The sequence below is a fragment of the Eubalaena glacialis genome, chromosome 15 (genome assembly GCF_028564815.1).
Source record: "Eubalaena glacialis isolate mEubGla1 chromosome 15, mEubGla1.1.hap2.+ XY, whole genome shotgun sequence".
Classification (NCBI taxonomy): Eukaryota; Metazoa; Chordata; class Mammalia; order Artiodactyla; family Balaenidae; genus Eubalaena; species Eubalaena glacialis.
In genome coordinates, this window is record NC_083730.1 from 77,311,531 (window position 1) to 77,329,106 (window position 17,576).

Genomic DNA, 17,576 nt, shown 5'->3' on the forward strand with positions numbered 1-17,576 from the left:
TGATGTGACTTTTCCAAAATCTCGAAGCTTTTAAGAGATGGAGTCAGGATTCCAAAGCATCTGAACCAAAGTCTCTCTGATTCCAGAGCAGGTTGAGAAGATGATCTAGAGTGACCTCCTGCCTCACTGGCTGGTCACGGGAGGATGTGCTTGCCGGGGGAATACTCTGAGGCTTCTTTCTTCCCTTATATTTCCTAAAACTGTTGGATCAAAGGCGATCCCACTAACCTTTCCCAGACCAAGAAGAACCATTTTTCAGTGATCATATGAATAGCTCCCCTCCCAGCTAGTACCTTTGTATCCCAAGTCCATATTCTTTTGTCATCACCAGGCTGATTCTCAGCTCCTGGAAAAACAACTCAAAGCTTGAGTCAGACACTCCATGTGCTGTTCAAGGATCTTCCCTGCAACACTGTCTATAATAACAAGAAATTACAAACATGAATGCCTATCAACAGCAGAGTGGTTAAATACCACCATATGATGGGAGTGCCAGTACCCCGCAGCTGTGAAATGACAGAAGGTTTAAGTATGTTGTTAAAGAGAAAAGGCAACTTACATACACATGTGATTGCACAGGCAAAGAAAATTCATTGAAGGACATTTATGCATTCAGAAAATATTTGCTAAGCATTTTAAGGTATCCAAGAAACTTATTAACAGGGGTTACCTGTGAGGAGTGGGTCTGAGGGAAAAACAGTAACTTGTGCTTTTTGGTAAGCTTTTGTACATTTAAAAAAACTCCACAAGCACTATTTTGTATAAAGTCAAGATAAAAAGAAGTTTGAGAAAACAAGTAGAAATATCCAACAGGTACTTGACTAGAAAGGGACAGGGCTGTACAGAACTTATAAGTAACTTAAATTTTTTCCCTGCAGTTCTACAAATGAGGATGGCGGTAGGCGCATCCTACTTTTAGTGCAGGTAGGCACTTACTCTAAAACTGGAAAAAAAACCTAGGGCTGATGATAAACCGAATACCGCTTAACTTCTGCGGCCCAGGTCTTCCTACCACGCGGTTTGGAGAATTATTATCTGTAGATGGTGTGCAACAGAAGCCGCGGGAGCTGCTGCTGTCGATCCCAGGGGTGCATCTTAAACGCCGGGTCATTCATCTCCCAAGCTCTGCGTCAAGCTGGAAGAGACGCTGAATCTGGGACCACCCACCCCGCTTTACCAACGGGGCAACTCAGGCTTCAAGAGGTCACAGGGCTGGGATGTGACTTCGCCCCAGCGCTGACGTCAAAGGCCACACTCCTAACAAGCTACGTCCCGGCTCCTGTCCTGTAAAACTCCGCAGCCTCCAGCCGCCTAGGCGTCCTGTCCACAGCCCCGGGACACGGTGGAAGGCCCGGAGCCAGCACCCCGGAGGCAGAGTCCAGACAGAAGGGAGCGAAGTGGCCAAGTCCCCAGTCCCGAGAAACCGGGAGCTCGGCCTAAGAGCCGCCCCACCGGTCACTGCCTGCCAGTCTTTCTGTCTCCACAGCGCTTGCGAGTCTTGAAGAAGCGAGTCCGTCCCGGGCCACTGCCGGGCTTCTCCGGCACTCTCGGCTTCTTGCAGTTAGGTTTCGATCGCAGCTCCGCTCTCCGAGACTTCCGCGCAGGGGTCCGCGGACGGCTGGCGGCGGCGACGTTCACAGACGGGACGCGGGTAAGACCGGTCAGCGCCCGCGAGACCCTGCCAGGACGCATGCGCCGTGCGTGAGCGCGGAGAGGGCGCGGCTGGCCGCGACCGCGGCTGCGCAGAGGCGGTGCCAGGCGCTGCGCCTGCGCAGTGGCGGGGCGGGGCGGGAAGGAGGGAGGTGGTGGCAGCGGCGGCGGCTGCTGAAGAGGAGGAGGAGGAGGGGGGAGCGGAGGGAGGTGTTTCTGTCAGTTCCGGCTGTTTGTTCGGGAAGTGGATCCGCCGCTGCCGGAGCAGCCCGGAGGGAGCTGCGGATCGCGAGGCCAGCACCGACCCCGCCCGCTAGCGCTCGCCTCCCCCGCCCGCCATGGCCCGGGACTACGACCACCTCTTCAAGCTGCTCATCATCGGCGACAGCGGTAAGGGCCGCAGCGGCCGGAGGCGGCGTGGGCCCTGCCGGGCGCGGCCCGCAGGAGCCTCGGGGAGGACAGGCGGGCGGGGAGGTGCCGGCCCGCCCAGGGCGGGCGGGGCGGCCGGCGGCCCCAGGGGCGTGCGGAGGGGCTCCGGGCCGCGCCGAGGTGAGGCTGGGGTGCCGGGCTGCGGAGCCGGGTGCCCGGGGCTTGGGACTGGGCGCCCGGTCCACTCGCCGCGCCGGCCCCTGCCTCACGTATGACCTTGGTCAAGTCGCGCGATCTCTGGAGTTGGAGGGACCCGGGTTCGAGTCCTGGGACTACCAGCTTCCTCACTCTGACCTTGGGCGAGTTGTTTCGCCTTTCCGAGCCTCAGTTCCCTCATCTGAGAAGTGGGGACTTGCCTCGCTGGGTGGTGTGAGTATTGGATGAGATACAGCTGGAAAAGTGCTTAGCACTCGACCTGGCAGAAAGTGAGCTCCAGATAGATGTTCGCTGTTGATGTGTTATCAGTAGCCTTTGTAAGCCTCCGTTTCTTCCTCTGTAAAATAGGCATATTCCCAGAACCTGCCTCATGGGATTCCTGTGAGGTTTAAATGAGGTAAGACAGGTAAAGCACTTTGCGCAGGGCCTGGTACATTCCTGCTGCATTATTACCTCTGTATGGTTCCATTTCCTCATCTGTAAAATGGAATAGTAATAGGATCTGCCTCACTGGGCTGATTGAGTATTCAATGAGATAATGCACACACAGTGTTCAGAACAGAGCCGGGCACATAGTGAGTGCTCAGTGTGTGTTTGCTGTTACATACTGTCTGGTAGACGGGTGTTGGAGGTGGGTTGGCCAACATTACAAAAGTGCTCTGACCATTTATACACTCCTGTAGAGCTCCTAGCTCCCTCTCCAGTGCCTAGTGCAGTGCCTCACACCCAGTAGATGCCTCATGTATACTTATTGGATGAATGAATGAATATCAAGTGTCTTCAGAAAAGATAGGCTGGTTTCTGAGAAAAGGTGGAGGTTTTTTTAAAATTAACACTTATTTATTTATTTAGGCTGTGCCGGGTCTTAGTTGCGGCAGGCAGGCTCCTTAGTTGCAACATGCGAACTCTTAGTTGCGGCACGTGTGTGGGCTCTAGTTCCCCGACCAGGGATCGAACCCGGGCCCCCTGCATTGGGAGCACGGAGTCTTACCCACTGGACCACCAGGGAAGTCCCAGGGTGGAGGGTTTTAGAGGTGTTTGGAGTGTGGCAGGTAAGCAGGTTTATGGGGTGACCAAGGGGTCAGGGAGGCAGGCCCCAGGAGGTTTATGGCAGCATAGCTGAGGTGTTGGGATTTTATGATGGGGAGGGAGGCTTGGGAACGTGCCAGACTTATAGACCAGACCTGAGTTGAGTGTTGGCAGCAGTGTCATGTTACTGGAGGCAGAGGCCAGGTTGGTGGTGGAACCCATGGATTGTTAAGGAAAGAGGGGACCAAATCAAAGGGGTTGTCAGACCCTGATGTGGGAGTGCTGTGACAGTGTCATAGCTGGACCAGGAAGGTGGGTGGGTCGTGGTCTCACCGTGGAGCCGGGTTGGGACGTGGCTGGTGGTTTGGATCAGGTGAAGGGTGGCTGAGACTTCTGAGGCTGCTGGTGGAAGGGAGAAAAGTTAGGGGCTAAATAGGGAGATGAAGAGTAGCTGTGGCTGGGGGAGGAGTTAGAAAGGTGGAGGAGGATGGATTCATTGTGGTTTGAATGAAAGAAAACCAGACAAGCTGTGTAGCCTCGCTCTTGGAGATGGCCTCGGGCATTTCATGGGGTCCTGAGGCTTATGCCTTTCAGGTTTTGATTTCAGCCCTCACCTTGGTTCTGAGGGGCTGGCACCAGGGTGATTTCTCTCCTTTTGGAGTTAAAGTCAGGCTACCATGGTCAGGGTCCCTATCCCTCTGCAAGACATCTGGGGCCTGTGTGTTGATATACAAAAATGAAAAGCATAAGCTTAGCCAGAAGATGCACCCTATTGACTTTTCTCCCTGGTGAAACCCAGGGGATGGTTTTGGCCCCTTTCACTGTACATTTTGCATGGTGTATTGATTTTTCACTCAGAAGTTAGGTGTGGGAGAAGACTCACTGGGTCAAGATTTATGTGACCTGGTTCCTTGTTCAATCCGAGTGTGTAGGACTACGTTGTGTAGAGGAGACGGATGTTTTACAGTTTAATTTCTCCTGACAGTGAGCTGATACTCAAAGCCCAATGCTTATGAGGCTGGGAGATGGTAGCCATTGAAGTTCAAACTAAGTTTTGGCAACTGAGCAAGGAGACTAACATCACGCCCTCCCCTGAACCTGGCTCCTTATGTGATGATTCCTTAAGGTTTTTCAAACGATTTCATAGACACTCTCTCATTTGATCCTTACACGTTGCCTGTGTGGTTTGTCAAATAAGGAAACTAAGGCTCAGAGTAGCTGACTGTCTTGCCCAAAGTCACACAGCTCTTCAGAGGCAAAGCCAGGAGTTAATGCACATGATGCTTTGTGAGCAGCTGGTGTGGGGCCTGGCAAACAGTAGGCCCTCAATGAGTGTTAGTTTCTTTCTGTATAAATCTAGAGCTCTTTTTCCCACTCTGCCACATTGTACATGCTTCTGGAATACATCCCCTCAGATTTTGCAGCTCTTGTTTGTGCCTAAGTTTGTATACTTTCTCTTATGCTCTTCTGACATTGGCTCTGATTTGTAACAGCATTTCGTCCGATCCATGGGGCCAGCCAGACTCATCCTTAGAACCCGGAGGCCGCAGTGGCTGTTGAAGCTTTCGACCTCACAGATGAATGAACTGAGGCTCAGGGCGGGGTGACCTGTCTGAGCCTATACAGGGAATTAGTTCCTGAGCCAGGATTAAACCTGAGAACACTTTACTCAAAGGTCTAAGGGTCTCCAACAGTCTAGAACCGAAGCAAAGAGGGATGAGGGAACTAGAGCCCAAGGGAGGAGCACAGCCAAGGGTGGGGGCTTCTGTGGAGGCGTTTTGAGGACCAGAGCATCTGTGTAGGGCAAGAGGCAGAAGGCAGGGGCAAGAAGGAGTTTGATGCAGGGAGAGCAGTGGTGACTGAGAGTGGTGGGTAAGGTTTTTGCAGAGAGAATCTGTCTCCCCGCTACCAAGAGGCATCAAGGGCCAGGGCCTGTGCTCTCTGCAGGGTCGAGGATGATGGGGCTGGCCTGTCGGGCTGCGTGCTGGACATGGCCCTTGGAAAGCTGTTGACTTTGGCTGTGGTGAAGGCAGATTGGTACCCCTCACTTCCTCCCCTGGGTGGGTGCTGCAGGGTGGATGGTAGCAGCGTGTGTTCCCAAGGTGGCTTCTTTAGGGATATTTAGGAAACGGTGTTTCTCTGGGTGGGTTTCCCTTCCTTTCAGGGGGAAGAGCAAGGCCAGAGGTGGGTGCTGGCCTGAAGCAGCAGTTGACGTGGTGACTGTAGTGGTTTTGAGCAGCTCTGCAGATGAGCTTGGGGTGAATGAAGGGCACCCGGAGAGGCCAAGCTGGGGGGACGCTGCTGCTTCCCTGCTTCACGCAGAGAGCACCCCCCGCCCTTAGACGTATGCGAGTCAGATACCATTTAACTTAAAAAAAGGATTCTGCCGCCCCCCCGAAAGTTTGACCACCACTGCTTGGGCTCCTTTTACTGCTGCAGCCGTAGCGTTGGGTAGCATGGCTGTCTGTGATTGGCATTGGCTTAGTCATAAATTCACTAAACAGTGTCTTGTTGGCCCCTACTGAGTGCTGGGCCCAGCTTCCAGCCCCGTGAACGTGCAGGGCAAGTGGAGCGAGACCTCCTTCTTAGAGGAACTCATGGCCCAGTGGCCCAGACACAAGGTTTTTGCTGAGTAAGCGGGCCAGGAGGCTCCAGGAGGAAGCAAGGAGCCGGCGGGGCCGATGGGGTGTTGGTGCTGGGCAGAGCGCCGTGAGGGACTAGCCCAGGACTGGGGCTCTCCTCAGGCTGGGCAGGAAGCCTCGCAGAGGAAGTGGCCCCAGCGCGGCAGGCTGCGGCTGAGCGGCGGGGACCGGGGCTGCGGCACCTGTCTGCTCAGAGCTGCGCCCAGCCTGTCTTCAGGACGGTCAGACCCCGGTTCACTCCATGAGACAAGTTCTGGGCATCGCTGGGCGACTCACCCACTTGGAGAGGTCCCCAGAGGAGATCGTCAGAGAGGACTGCCCAGAGAGGACGCCGGGGTCAGCCGGGGATGGGGCAGCGGCAGCTCCCTCTGAGTATCTGGTGAGCGCACGGGCTCCTCCCCACAGCCAGGGACACACACTCAAAGTTCGCTCTCAGCTGGGGGCGCAGGCGTGGGGTCTGAGACCCTGGGTTAAGATCACCACTCATCTAGCTTTGATAGCACTGCTGCTAAGACTCTGACAGGCATGGGACACAGGAGCCACTTCGGGTTTTTTTGTTCCACTTCCCGAAGCAGATGCAAGAAGACCTCCCAAGCAGCACGTATTGGCAAGAGCCGTGGAGCTACGGGGTGGGCAGCCCTGGATTCAGATCCAGCTCCACGCCCCTGCCGAGGCCCTTAGACCAGACGTGTAGCTTCTTGGAGCCTCAGATACCTCATCTTAAGAGATGCAGCTGGACTTGCAGGAACATCCAAGCGCCGGCCACACGCAGTGCCCTACGTGTGCTAGTGCTTTCCTTCTGTGCTCGGTTGACCCAGCTGGCTTGGGGGGGGGGCGGGGGCGGGGATAGGAGGACACAGGGCACAGGACAGGTGCACCTGGAGGCTAAAGCTGCCATGTGTTGAAGTAAAGGGAAGCCACCCTTACGAGGGTTCTGCCTGTTCTTGGAACAGGAGACTGTGGGACGTGAAATGGTCTGAGCACCCTGAGCTGTCGGGCTGAGGAGTGTCAGGCGGACGCCCCCCTCGCCGCCCATGCAGCCACCGTGGCATCAGCCGGGGTGAAGGTGGCCGACAGTCGGTTCGAGTTGTCTGCGCCTCACTTCTTCGTGTGCAGAACAGCCCTGAGGATCTCCAGGGTGCTTTGCAGCCATGCAGCCCCTTGTCTCTCACCAAACCGAAGCTCCACGTGTGATGTGCGTTTTCCAGGGACTACGTTCTAGACACACCTTGGGATCAGTATCACTTGGTCGGCCTTCCCCTGCTTCGTGTCCGTCGTTGGGTCTCTTCCTTGGGGTTGCTGGGCCTGGCCCTCACACGGGCCCAGCTCGTGTCTTACACTGAGATGGAGGAAGAGGTCAGAGATCCAAGGGGAGAGGTGTTCTGGTGCCAGGCTGGTTGGGGAGGATATGGGTGCTGCTGTGCCTCTGAAGAGTTAGGACTCGGGACCATCTCCCTGAAGAGGGGTAGGGGTTGGAGTGGGGACCCGGGCCTCCTCTCATCTCTTGCTTTCTCCCCTGCAGGTGTCGGCAAGAGCAGTTTACTGTTACGTTTTGCAGACAACACTTTCTCAGGTGAGTGTGTCCCTGGGATGCTGCCGGGTGTTTTGGTTTTAACATCCCTTCCCCTGGCGCCAGAACATCCTGGCCTCTGCCTAACGTCAGAAAAGTCCTCATTCTGATTGCCAGACAGGGAAGGAGGAGGAGGGGGCGTAGGTTAGAAGTCTCTGTGGTCGGTCTTCATCTATCTTGTTCAAAAAAATCCTTCTGCAGGCCCATCCTTTTTCTACTCAGTGTCTTTTTTGTGTCCTAACATTTAAAAAAGAAAGAAAAAACGACAAGTTAGGACATGCCTGTATAAAGTGTCAAACAGGAAGGCTCAGTACAGTGAAAAAGGAGCGCTGCTCCCCACCCCCACCTTGGGTGCCCTGGTAGCCTCTGCTCAGTGTGGTGTGTCTCTCCCTCGACTCCACACGCTGTAGGCCGGCCACTTGCCTTCCCCTCGGCATATCAAGGATCATCCTTGCACGTCTATGTGCAGACCTGTGGTACTTTTGAATGGCTGTGCAGCTTCCTGGGCTGTGCAGGGATGCACATGGTTCATAAACAGTGTTCTTGATGCGTGCATGCTTTCTGGTTGCCTCTGTTTTAAGTGGTGCTGTATTTCTTGGGACACACTGTGTTTATTCTTGCATAGAAGTGGAGTTACTAGGTCAGGGGGTATGTGCTTTTAAAGTTTTCACAGGTACTGCCAGTTCGCCTTTCACAGAAGCTGTACTAAGTTGAAGGGGTCTAAAGAGCCCCTTGTCAATGCTGATCGGTACTAGGTCTTAGTGGTGTTCATTTTTGCTCAGCTGATAGGCAAAAAGTGCTGCTCGTTCAGTCTTGTGTTTCCCTGATCACTGGTGAAGTGGGGCACATTTTCACTGGTTGAGCACATAAGGTTCAGTGCAGAGGCTTCGGGCTGTCTTGGCCTCTCTGATCGAGGACTGATGTGTGACTACCTCTGGGAATTCCCGTGATGCAGTTGAGGGGCGAGCTTCACTTAGGAAGTGATTACGTGGTGGACAACTCTCTCTTGAGGAAGGGAGAGGTGGGTTTCTCCTGACAGTGGCCCTGCACACCCCTGGTGGCATGACATTGGAAAGAGTTGTCTTCTCTATGTGACCATGAGTGTGACCGAGTCTCAGCTCATCTTTAAAAGTGGGACTGATCCCCATCCCTCCCACATAGGGTTACTGCAAGGATTCCCCAGGACTAAGTAATCTCTCAGTAAACACCAGGGGTTTGTCGTTGCTGTTGTCTCCTGTTCGAGAATGGTGACTAGTGGGCACTTCTCACTGTGCTGGAAAACATTCCTCTTCCTCCTTACGTCCCTCTGACTCCCCCTCCTGTCAGCTCTCAACTCTTGGAGGGTCCTCTTTTGCAACCTCTCCCCTCCTTTCCATTTCTACTACCAGTTCAGACTGCTGTTGGTTCTAGCCTGAAGCATTACAGCAGCTCCTGCCCATCCCGTACCAGACTGCTGAGTTCATCTTGCTAATGCATGTCTCTGGCAGGGTTTCCTCTGTTTAAAAACCTCAGCGGTCCTCTCTTAAGTGAGCAGAGTTCACAGCAAGGTTTCTCCACCGTAGCACCACTGACGCTCTGGGCCCTGTAATTCTTTGCTGTGGGGACTGTCCTGTGCATTGAAGGATGCTGAGCAGCATCCCTGGGCTCCACCCACTAGATGCCAGCACCCTTCCCCCTCCCAGTTGTGACAACCGAAAATGTCTCCAGACATTGCCAAGTCTTCTGGGGGGGACTCAACAATCCTCTGTTGAAAACCACTGGCCTTCATAATCTATCTTCAGTTCACCTTTCCAGCTTCCTACCTCATGCTGTCTGTTCATGCTTTTTTGTGTTTTCACTAGCTCGCTCACTTATTCAGCCATCAGCTGTGTATCAAGTGCCCACAGCACTAGGTGCTGGGCTGCTCTCCTTGGTGTAATCCAGTCCCCGCAGAGAGCCAGATGCCGCCTTGTCCTCTGTGCTGCCTCAGTTCTTTTCTTCTGGGTGGGATGTCTTTCCCCCCAGCTAATCTCAACCTTTGAAATCATACCTGTTCTTTCAAGCCAGGTCTAAATGTGACTTGCGCCCGAGAGCCTTCCTTGATCTCCACCCCACTTTGAACTTTGACCTTTCCTATCCACTCTACACACTTGATAGAGTTAGTTGTGTGTGTCTTGTCTGTGGCACCGGGTCACACTGTCAGCTCCAAATGGAGTGAGAACATGGGCTCTTCTAGCATTCGGGCCTTTGTAAGCCTGGACAGGACTATTCTGCTGCCAAAAATTCTCTTTAACTCCATCTTTCACACAGATGCCCCAAGAGAGCTATTTACAATGCAGCTTATGCTTGGATTAAACCCTTCAATGCCTCCCTGTCACACACACAAGAGAAAGTCCAAGCTCTTGAAAATGGCACAAAGGCCAAGATCTGGCCTTGCTCACCTCCACCCCCAACCTGCCTCCCTCCGTGTGCTTGACCTCAGGCCACTCCCCCCACACACCACTGCTACGTTTGCTGCTGTCTCCTCCGCCTGGAGCAGTGTTTTTCAAATTGCAGGTCGGGACTTAGTTTTATTTTTTTAGTTTTTATTGGAGTATAGCTGATTTACACTGTTGTGTTACTTTCTGCTGTACAGCAAAGTGAATCAGTTATACATATACATATATGCACTCTTTTTTGGATTCTTTTCCCATACAGAGTATTACAGAGTATTGAGTAGTTTCCTGTTTTATATATATAGTAGGTCCTTATTAGTGATCTATTTTATTTGTATATAGATATATATATTTTACATATAGTAGTGTGCATATGACTTGTTTATGTTTTAGGAAGTTAATTTTGTGGGTCATTTAAAATGTTTGGACTAGAAAAGAGAAGCCCGGAATGCATCATAGGCTCCCACCGTTCCCAGGCCACAGTGAACGTGTCCGTGCCCCGGCCACTCTAGTAGAGGGGCATGTCCCCTCCCCCCAGTCACGTCCCCTGTTTTATTTCCATTTTGGCACTCATTGCTCTTGAAATTGTCTTCTTTATCACTTTGTTTCATTGTATCCTGTCTGTTGCCCTCACCTTGGGGCTCGGACTTTGTCTTTTTTGTTCAGGGCTGTGTCCTCCAGGCACTTGGAGTGAGCGGGACGGGACGATGGAGCCCAGGGTCATCTGTGCCATTTAGGGCGTGGTCTGACCAGGGCGGCCTGTGGGCCCTGCTAACATCTGTGTGTGTGCAGGCAGTTACATCACCACGATCGGAGTGGATTTTAAGATTCGGACTGTGGAGATCAACGGGGAGAAAGTGAAGCTGCAGATCTGGGACACGGCCGGGCAGGAGCGCTTCCGCACCATCACCTCCACGTGAGTCAGGCCAGCCCTGCTCCCGCTCAGACCCCTTGCCACCGACATTCAGACACAGTTGAGCCACTAGTGCCGGGTCACGATAGACATGCCACTGGGACGGGCCCCCGCGACTGTTGGGAGGTGAGCTCCTTGCCGGCTGCAGTGGGTGGCGTCGAGTGGGGCCCTTCCTCTTCCTGAGGCTGCAAGAAGAGGAGGGGGCGTGGTGCGGCAGCTCTGGGGCGGGCGGGACAGCGCGCACCAGTCCGCTGACCCTCTGGCCTTTGGTTCCTTTGTCTTTAAAATGGGGTAGCAGTGGTGATGTTGGCTTCGCCAGGTGGTGAAACACTTAGGCAATGACAGTGCTCTTGTTAGGTGTCAGCTGTGACAGCCGGGGTCGTGGGGTCAGCCGTGCAGGCTCCCGTCACCACCCTGACTTCCGGGAGGGGGCTTCTCTCTGCTGGGAGGCCCGGAAGGAGCACTGGTAGGTAGGAGGCCGTTGGGCGGCCCCTCCTCTGCCTCCCCAAAGCTGTCTACTGGGAACCCAGCTCACGCTGAGGGTTGTCCTCCTTTGCTGCTGCAGTACCTTTGTGATTCTTAGCTGTAAACAGGAGGAAAACCTAGCTGGAGCTCCAGACAGCAGGGGTCCTGTGGAGTGGCTGTTGGTTAATGGAACAGGTTCCAGGAAAGAGCAGGGCTATGAAGGCAGACACTTGGGAATTTACATTTTTGCTCTGCTGTGTGACCTTGGGCAAGTTGCCTAAACTCTATGCTTCAGTTTCCCAGAGGGCTTGTCTTTGGGATTTGCTTTAATGCCGAGTCCCGTGTGCTTGGGGACATCCACGTGTGAACATGGATGATTCCACTGAGCTCCCTGCAGCTGGTACTCTCATCATCCCTGTTTGTTTTACAAACGAGGGAGCTTCCGAGGGGGTCCTGCTCCCTGTGATGGGCAGCGCCTGGGCTCCACACTGGGGTGTGTGCAGAGCAGGAGCCAGCGCCTGGCCTGGAGTAGTCGCTTCTTCCATCGGCCTCTCCTTTGCCTTCCCCAGCAGAGCCTGTGTGAGTGGGGCTCTTGGGAAGGCACGAGGAAGTTTTGTCTCCTCCCGGCAGGGTGAAAATGGGGCAGACCCCCGGCTGGCCACCCATCCAGAGGTGGCTCAGGATCTGAGGGGTGGGAAGTGTGAGGGCCGAAGAGCCCCCACGGTGGTGGCTGGGAGTGTCGGGGTGCCCAGGGGTGCCGGCTGGGCGGGTGGGTGGCCCTGGTCAAGGGGCCAGAGCCTGAGCAGGCCTGGAGCGGGGGGGAGGGGGCTTCTGTCACTGGGCCAGCCCTGTGGTGAGCACACGTGCCGTGATCTGTGACTCCCCGAGACCCCGGGGGTCCCCAGTCCTGGGGGCTGCCCAAAGCAGGTCTCTGCAACTACTTCCCGATGAGCTGCCTGAGCCCCCTTGTGTCTTGGCAGCTGCCAGTGAGGCCTCAGCTAAGGAGGGCAGCTGGGGTCAGGGGGTCCTTGGGGTAGGATAGACATCATGAGCTTTGGGCAGCCCAAGCATCTAGGCCTGAATAAGACCAAGACCTCTTGTCGGGGTCGGGAGGAATGGGCACTGACCCCAGATATCCTTACTCTGGGCCGGGACTGTCGCCAAGGACTTTACCTGCTTCATTTCATTTAATCCTGATAAAAAGTCCTGTGATTATCTCCAATTTACAGACAAGAAAACTGAGGCCCAGAGAGGGTGAAGTAACCTAGCTTGCTTGGTTAGGAGTTGAACTGAGGTCTGGCTGATGCCAAAGCTCTTGCCTTTAACTTGTCCACAGCCCTGCTCTCTGCTGGCCCTCCACCGCCAAGGGACTGGGACTGGGGCTGAGGCAGACGGCAGATGCTCTGGTGCCTCCTGTGGGTTAAAACCAGTCAGGGAATTCAGGGCACCCGAGGATACTGGGCCTGTGGCCACAAGAAATGCTCCAGGCAGGGCAGTGGGGCGGGGGAGCCTTAGACCTTTCAGCAGAGAAGCACGGCCCTGCCCGGCCGGCCATCCTGAGGTCAGCTCCTTCCAGGGCGTCGGGAAGAGGGTGAACTGCCTCCCTCATCCTCTGGGGGAGAACTCCACTGCCTGCAGGCAATCTGGGTCTGCACGAGAAGGGGGAGTGCCGCACGCTGGCCGGCCTGCCTTGGGGGCTGAGGGAAGGAGTCTGGAGTTTGTTTCAGGAGTTTGTTCTCTTCCAAGGATTGGGGCAATCTGGGGGCAATAATGTGGCCTTTTCTGATTCAGGGCATTAAAAGAGAAACTAAAATTGCATCCTGTTAGCCTGCTGAGAACGCCCTGTTGTCCCCCTCAGTTTCTTGCCTCCTGGTGGCTGGGGTTCACTGACCCTGAGCTGCGGCTGGGGGCGCGGGCTGGGGTGGGGTGCTGAGGGCAGAGGGCGAGGCGGAGGCAGGGAAGCCCCTTCCGTACCTGGCCCTGGGCTCAGGCCCGGGCTGTGACTTGCAGCAGTTCACTCCACTCAGCCTTACGTCCTCACTGGTGACGTGGTGACCCTCCTGTCTTGTACCAGGTGTGGCAAAGATCAGTAAGGTCGTGGGTGTGAAGCACCGGCGCTGTGCTGGCATAGAGCCAAGTTGTGGCGCGTGGACGTGATGACTGATGGAGGAGGAGGTGGAAGCCCAGCACACCGGTGCCCTCCTCGCCCGAGCTCTGAGCTCCGGACTGGTTCTCTCGGGTGACACCCCCTTGCCTGGGTCCCAGAGAAGGCGGAGGGTCCCGGGGAGCAGTGGGGGCTTGTGCTGGGGCCGCGGCTGTAGGCATTTCTTGGCATCTTCAACTGTCTTCAGCAAAGGAGGGTCTGGAAACACAGTCCACTGCTCGCATGTCCTTTGCTGGCGGGGGACAGTCATCTGTCCTCACCAGTTCCCGGCATGCTCTCCTGCACCTGCTCAGGTGGGTGTCCACCAGGTGGACCCAGGTGATGACCTGGTGCTCTAGGGGGCAGGGAGGGGCAGGGCCTGGATGGCTTGATTGTTCGGGCTCCCCAGGGCAGGGCGCTGTGTCCCCAGGAAGGCAGAGTTGCGGGCAGATGAAGCTCCTGGGGGACATCAGCGGGTGTCTGAGGGTGGAGAACCGGGGTTGCGAGAGAGGCTGGGCTTTTCTCACTGCCTTGGTGGCCGGCCTGGGGAAGCTGCTGACACTGCTGCCTGCCATGCTGTCCCTTGGTTTTCTTCCATCTGCGTTGGGGGCCCAGATTGTCACTGAAGGAATAGTAATAGTGATAATAAAGAGCTGGCCCTTGTAGAAATATGTATTATCTCCTTAGTCCTCACAACCACCCCAAGAGTTAAGTCCTAGTACCCCCATTTTACAGTTGAGGAAACCGAGGTGCCATGAGGTGCACGCAGTAACCTTCCCAGGGCCCCACAGCCTTTCATAGAAGGAGCTCGTCTGACCTGTGTCCTGTGATCGGGCCTCGACTATGAGGAGTCGGCCAGAGTGCTGATGGGCAGGCAGGTGAGAACACAGCTGCACCTGCCAGCCTGGCCGGCTCCATCCTCATGCAGCCTGTGGTGCCTCAGAACCGCCACCTGGGAGGGGCCGCTTTCCTACGGGCTTGGGGCCCTGATGAGCCCTGGGAGGGCGGAGGCGCTATGGGCTGGGTTGGGGGGGGGAGTCCCCGTCTACCCGTGAGCACGGCCTGTTGCAGGCAGTGGTTCTTACTCTCGTTGTTCTCAGAAGCCCCTGGTGAGTGAGAATCTCTGCAGCGCTGGGTGATGTGACGTGTCAGGGCAGGGGGTGTCACCTGGCCGCTGGGTCAGTGAAGGCTCTCTGGAGAAGTGTGAGGCTCTGTCCTCCTCTTCCTTCCAGGGTTGATGTCCTCCATCTGTCCTCCTGAACCATGTGAGTGAAGGGGGATGCGGTGTCTGGAGGGGAATGTTCACATCCTCCTGCCTTGCAGACCTTCCAGCTGACCTTAGGCACCTGGGTCTGTGCTTTTGGATGCGTCCTGATGCCCAGGTCATTTCCATGCCCTACCTGCCCCCCGGCCTGGATGAGCCTGGAGTGGCAGGAGAGGAGGTGCCCACCTGCACCCAGGGGAGTGAGAACAGACCTTGGCAGGCTTCACAAGTGGTGCGTGTTCTTGGAATGGCATTTTACTATGACAGATTTGAGGACAGTAAAAAGTTTTGAATGTTAAAAAGAGGACAGTGGTAATATGTCAAATGCGAACATTGCCTGAATTTTAAAAATAAAACTTCAAAGAAGTTTCAAGCTGTTGGCAGCCTCTGAACAATTTGGTTGGCCACCGCAGGGCCGAGCGCTCCCTACTTACCGTGCCTGGGGCGCAGCATGAGCAGCAGTGCTGCCGGCGTCCTACCTGCTGGCTGGGCTCTGGATGTCCAGCCGAGGCCGGAGGGAGAGGAGACACCGGGCGTGTTGGGGGAAAGCACTCGCCCCTCGCCGTTTCCCAGCCGCTGTCTGGACGCGGGCAGGCGGGTCCTGCGAAGGGGCTACTCTTGTTTAGGCTGAAGCTCTGACGCAGACCCTGGTCCTACAGGTATTATCGGGGGACCCACGGGGTCATCGTGGTCTATGACGTCACCAGCGCTGAATCCTTTGTCAACGTCAAGCGGTGGCTTCACGAAATCAACCAGAACTGTGATGACGTGTGCCGGATACTAGGTGAGGCTGGACCCAGCAGGGTAGACAGTGGGGTGGAGGGTGGCAGGGCATTCCCACGGGGCTGGGTTGACCCTGCTTTGCCTTGAAGTGGGGAATAAGAATGACGACCCTGAGCGGAAGGTGGTGGAGACAGAAGACGCCTACAAATTTGCCGGGCAGATGGGGATCCAGTTGTTTGAGACCAGCGCCAAGGAGAATGTCAACGTGGAAGAGGTGAGGCCTGCGCCGGCGGGGCGGGGGGTGAGCGCGGCCCAGCTCTGCTCCACCACCACGGCCTCCTTGCCCCACCCTGGCCTGCCCGGGGCATCCAGGTGGCCGACAGAAAACGTCACAGTAACGGCCGTTGATTGAGTGCCTCCTGTGTGTGCCAGGCCTTGAGCTAGGCTCTCTACAGGTGCCACCTCATATCTCAACAGTCCTCTGAGGTAAATTAGTCCCATGTTTCAAATGGGAAACAGGTTCCAGCTCGTGAGAAGCTGAGTCAAACTATGACGTGCTCCACACCACAGCCGTGCACGGTGTCCACTCGGTCCTCTGCCTCCCCGTCCCTCCCCTGCCCTCCCCACTGTCACCTCTTCCTGCTCTCTGGCTTTCCTTGGGGCCTTGACTTCCTGCAGAGACCAGCTAGCTTTCCTGTGGCCTCCAGAGCTTGCTTGGGTGGGTGTCCGGGCGAGCCCCCTGAGGCTTCTGGGGATGCACATCCCCTCAGACTGGCTGGGCCTCTGGACCAGGGCAGCCTCCTGTCACTTAACGCTGCGGCTGCTGGAAAGCGCTTGTGAGTCTGGAGAAAAGCAGGACCTTTTGCCACAAGCCCAGGCTGGCTGCCCTCGTGGCTTCGGGAGGGTCCTGCCCGTGGGGTGTGGAGCCCAGGGGCACCGAATCCCCTGCATCCTGGGCTCGGGCTGCCTGATGGCAGGGACCCCGGGCGCCCGCGTCAGGCTAGGGTCACAATGTGGGCTTTTCCACTTAGGGGCCTGTGGCAGGGCCCTGAGTCCTCTCCACGCTCCAGTGTTCCTTGTGTAGATTGATTGGGGTGGGGTGAGAACCTCTGCCTCCCGGGTTGTGGGAATGAGTGAAGCAAATTATGTCACGTACTTGCTACCTTTCCCGGGAGTGGAGGAGAGCTGTGGGGTGGTCTTGGGGTGGTCCGGGGAAGGTTCTAGGAAGGGTGTGCAGTGAGGTAGCATGGAGTGGGCCGGCTCTGGGTGCTTCTGGTCCATCGCAGGGGCACCTTTATCTGTGTTGTCCGGAGTCCAACTGAAGGAAAGGAGTTTTTTCTTCTTTAAGAGAAAGACTGGAAAACCCCTTCCCTGAGACGTAGCTCAAAGGTCTTTGATGTTGTTCCTTTTTGACCTTTATAATTCACCACCTCCTTCTAGATAGGGTTTGAAGATACACATACAAAAAAACTCACCAGTAGAACTAGAAAGCTGGGCCCGGGGAGGCAGGGAAGTGGCCACGCTGTGATGGGGTCTCCACGCTGGTCTGAGGCCCGCCCTGCCTCCTTCACCCTCACAGATGTTCAACTGCATCACAGAGCTGGTCCTCCGAGCAAAGAAAGACAACTTAGCGAAACAGCAGCAGCAACAACAGAACGATGTGGTGAAGCTCACGAAGAACAGTAAACGAAAGAAACGCTGCTGCTAATGCCCCCAGCCCACTGCAGAGACTGCCCTGCGGCCACTCCCCCCGCCCCAGGCCAGGGGGCTCCTCTCCTCGGGGGACACTGTTTCGTGCCGTTATTTAAAGAATTCTCTCCACGTTTTTGTACCGGGAGGCGCCACTGGCACTTCCTCCCCTCCCTCCTTGAGTGCCAAGAAGGTGTTGGACAGCCTGCCCTTCCCTTCTGGCGCCCCTGCCCCTGGGCCAAGGCGCCTGGGCCCGGCGAGGACGCTGCCAGCCGAGCGGACTGATTAACCGGAGTTTGTACATAATGTATATTGCTTTAACCAGCGCATCACCCTTGTCCTGCTCTGGCTCTTGCCTCCCTAATGCCAGCCTGCTGCGACACCCCCTCCCCACCCGACCCCAACTTACCGCCAGCAGCTTCCTGAGGGGACAGGATTACGTTCTAGACATACCTTTTGCCAACCTGGGCTGGTGAAGTGGGCTCCACA

At 55.7% G+C, this 17,576-nt stretch overlaps 1 protein-coding gene across 4 annotated transcripts; it reads left to right on the forward strand.

The window, feature by feature from the left end:
• Positions 1-1,849: 1,849 nt before the first annotated feature.
• On the forward strand, positions 1,850-17,279 carry RAB35 (RAB35, member RAS oncogene family). Of its 4 annotated transcripts, XM_061170150.1 has the most exons (6): positions 1,850-2,040; positions 7,429-7,479; positions 10,683-10,806; positions 15,335-15,459; positions 15,548-15,672; positions 16,978-17,279. In XM_061170150.1, the coding sequence occupies exons 1-6, from the start codon at positions 1,989-1,991 to the stop codon at positions 17,104-17,106; spliced, it is 606 nt and encodes a 201-aa protein (XP_061026133.1). In that variant the 5' UTR covers positions 1,850-1,988; the 3' UTR covers positions 17,107-17,279. The 4 variants fall into 4 exon arrangements, with proteins under 4 accessions (XP_061026133.1, XP_061026135.1, XP_061026132.1 ...); XM_061170152.1 differs by lacking the exon at positions 15,548-15,672 and having other exon boundaries at positions 16,978-17,084; XM_061170149.1 differs by lacking the exon at positions 1,850-2,040 and having other exon boundaries at positions 7,251-7,479.
• Positions 17,280-17,576: the final 297 nt, after the last annotated feature.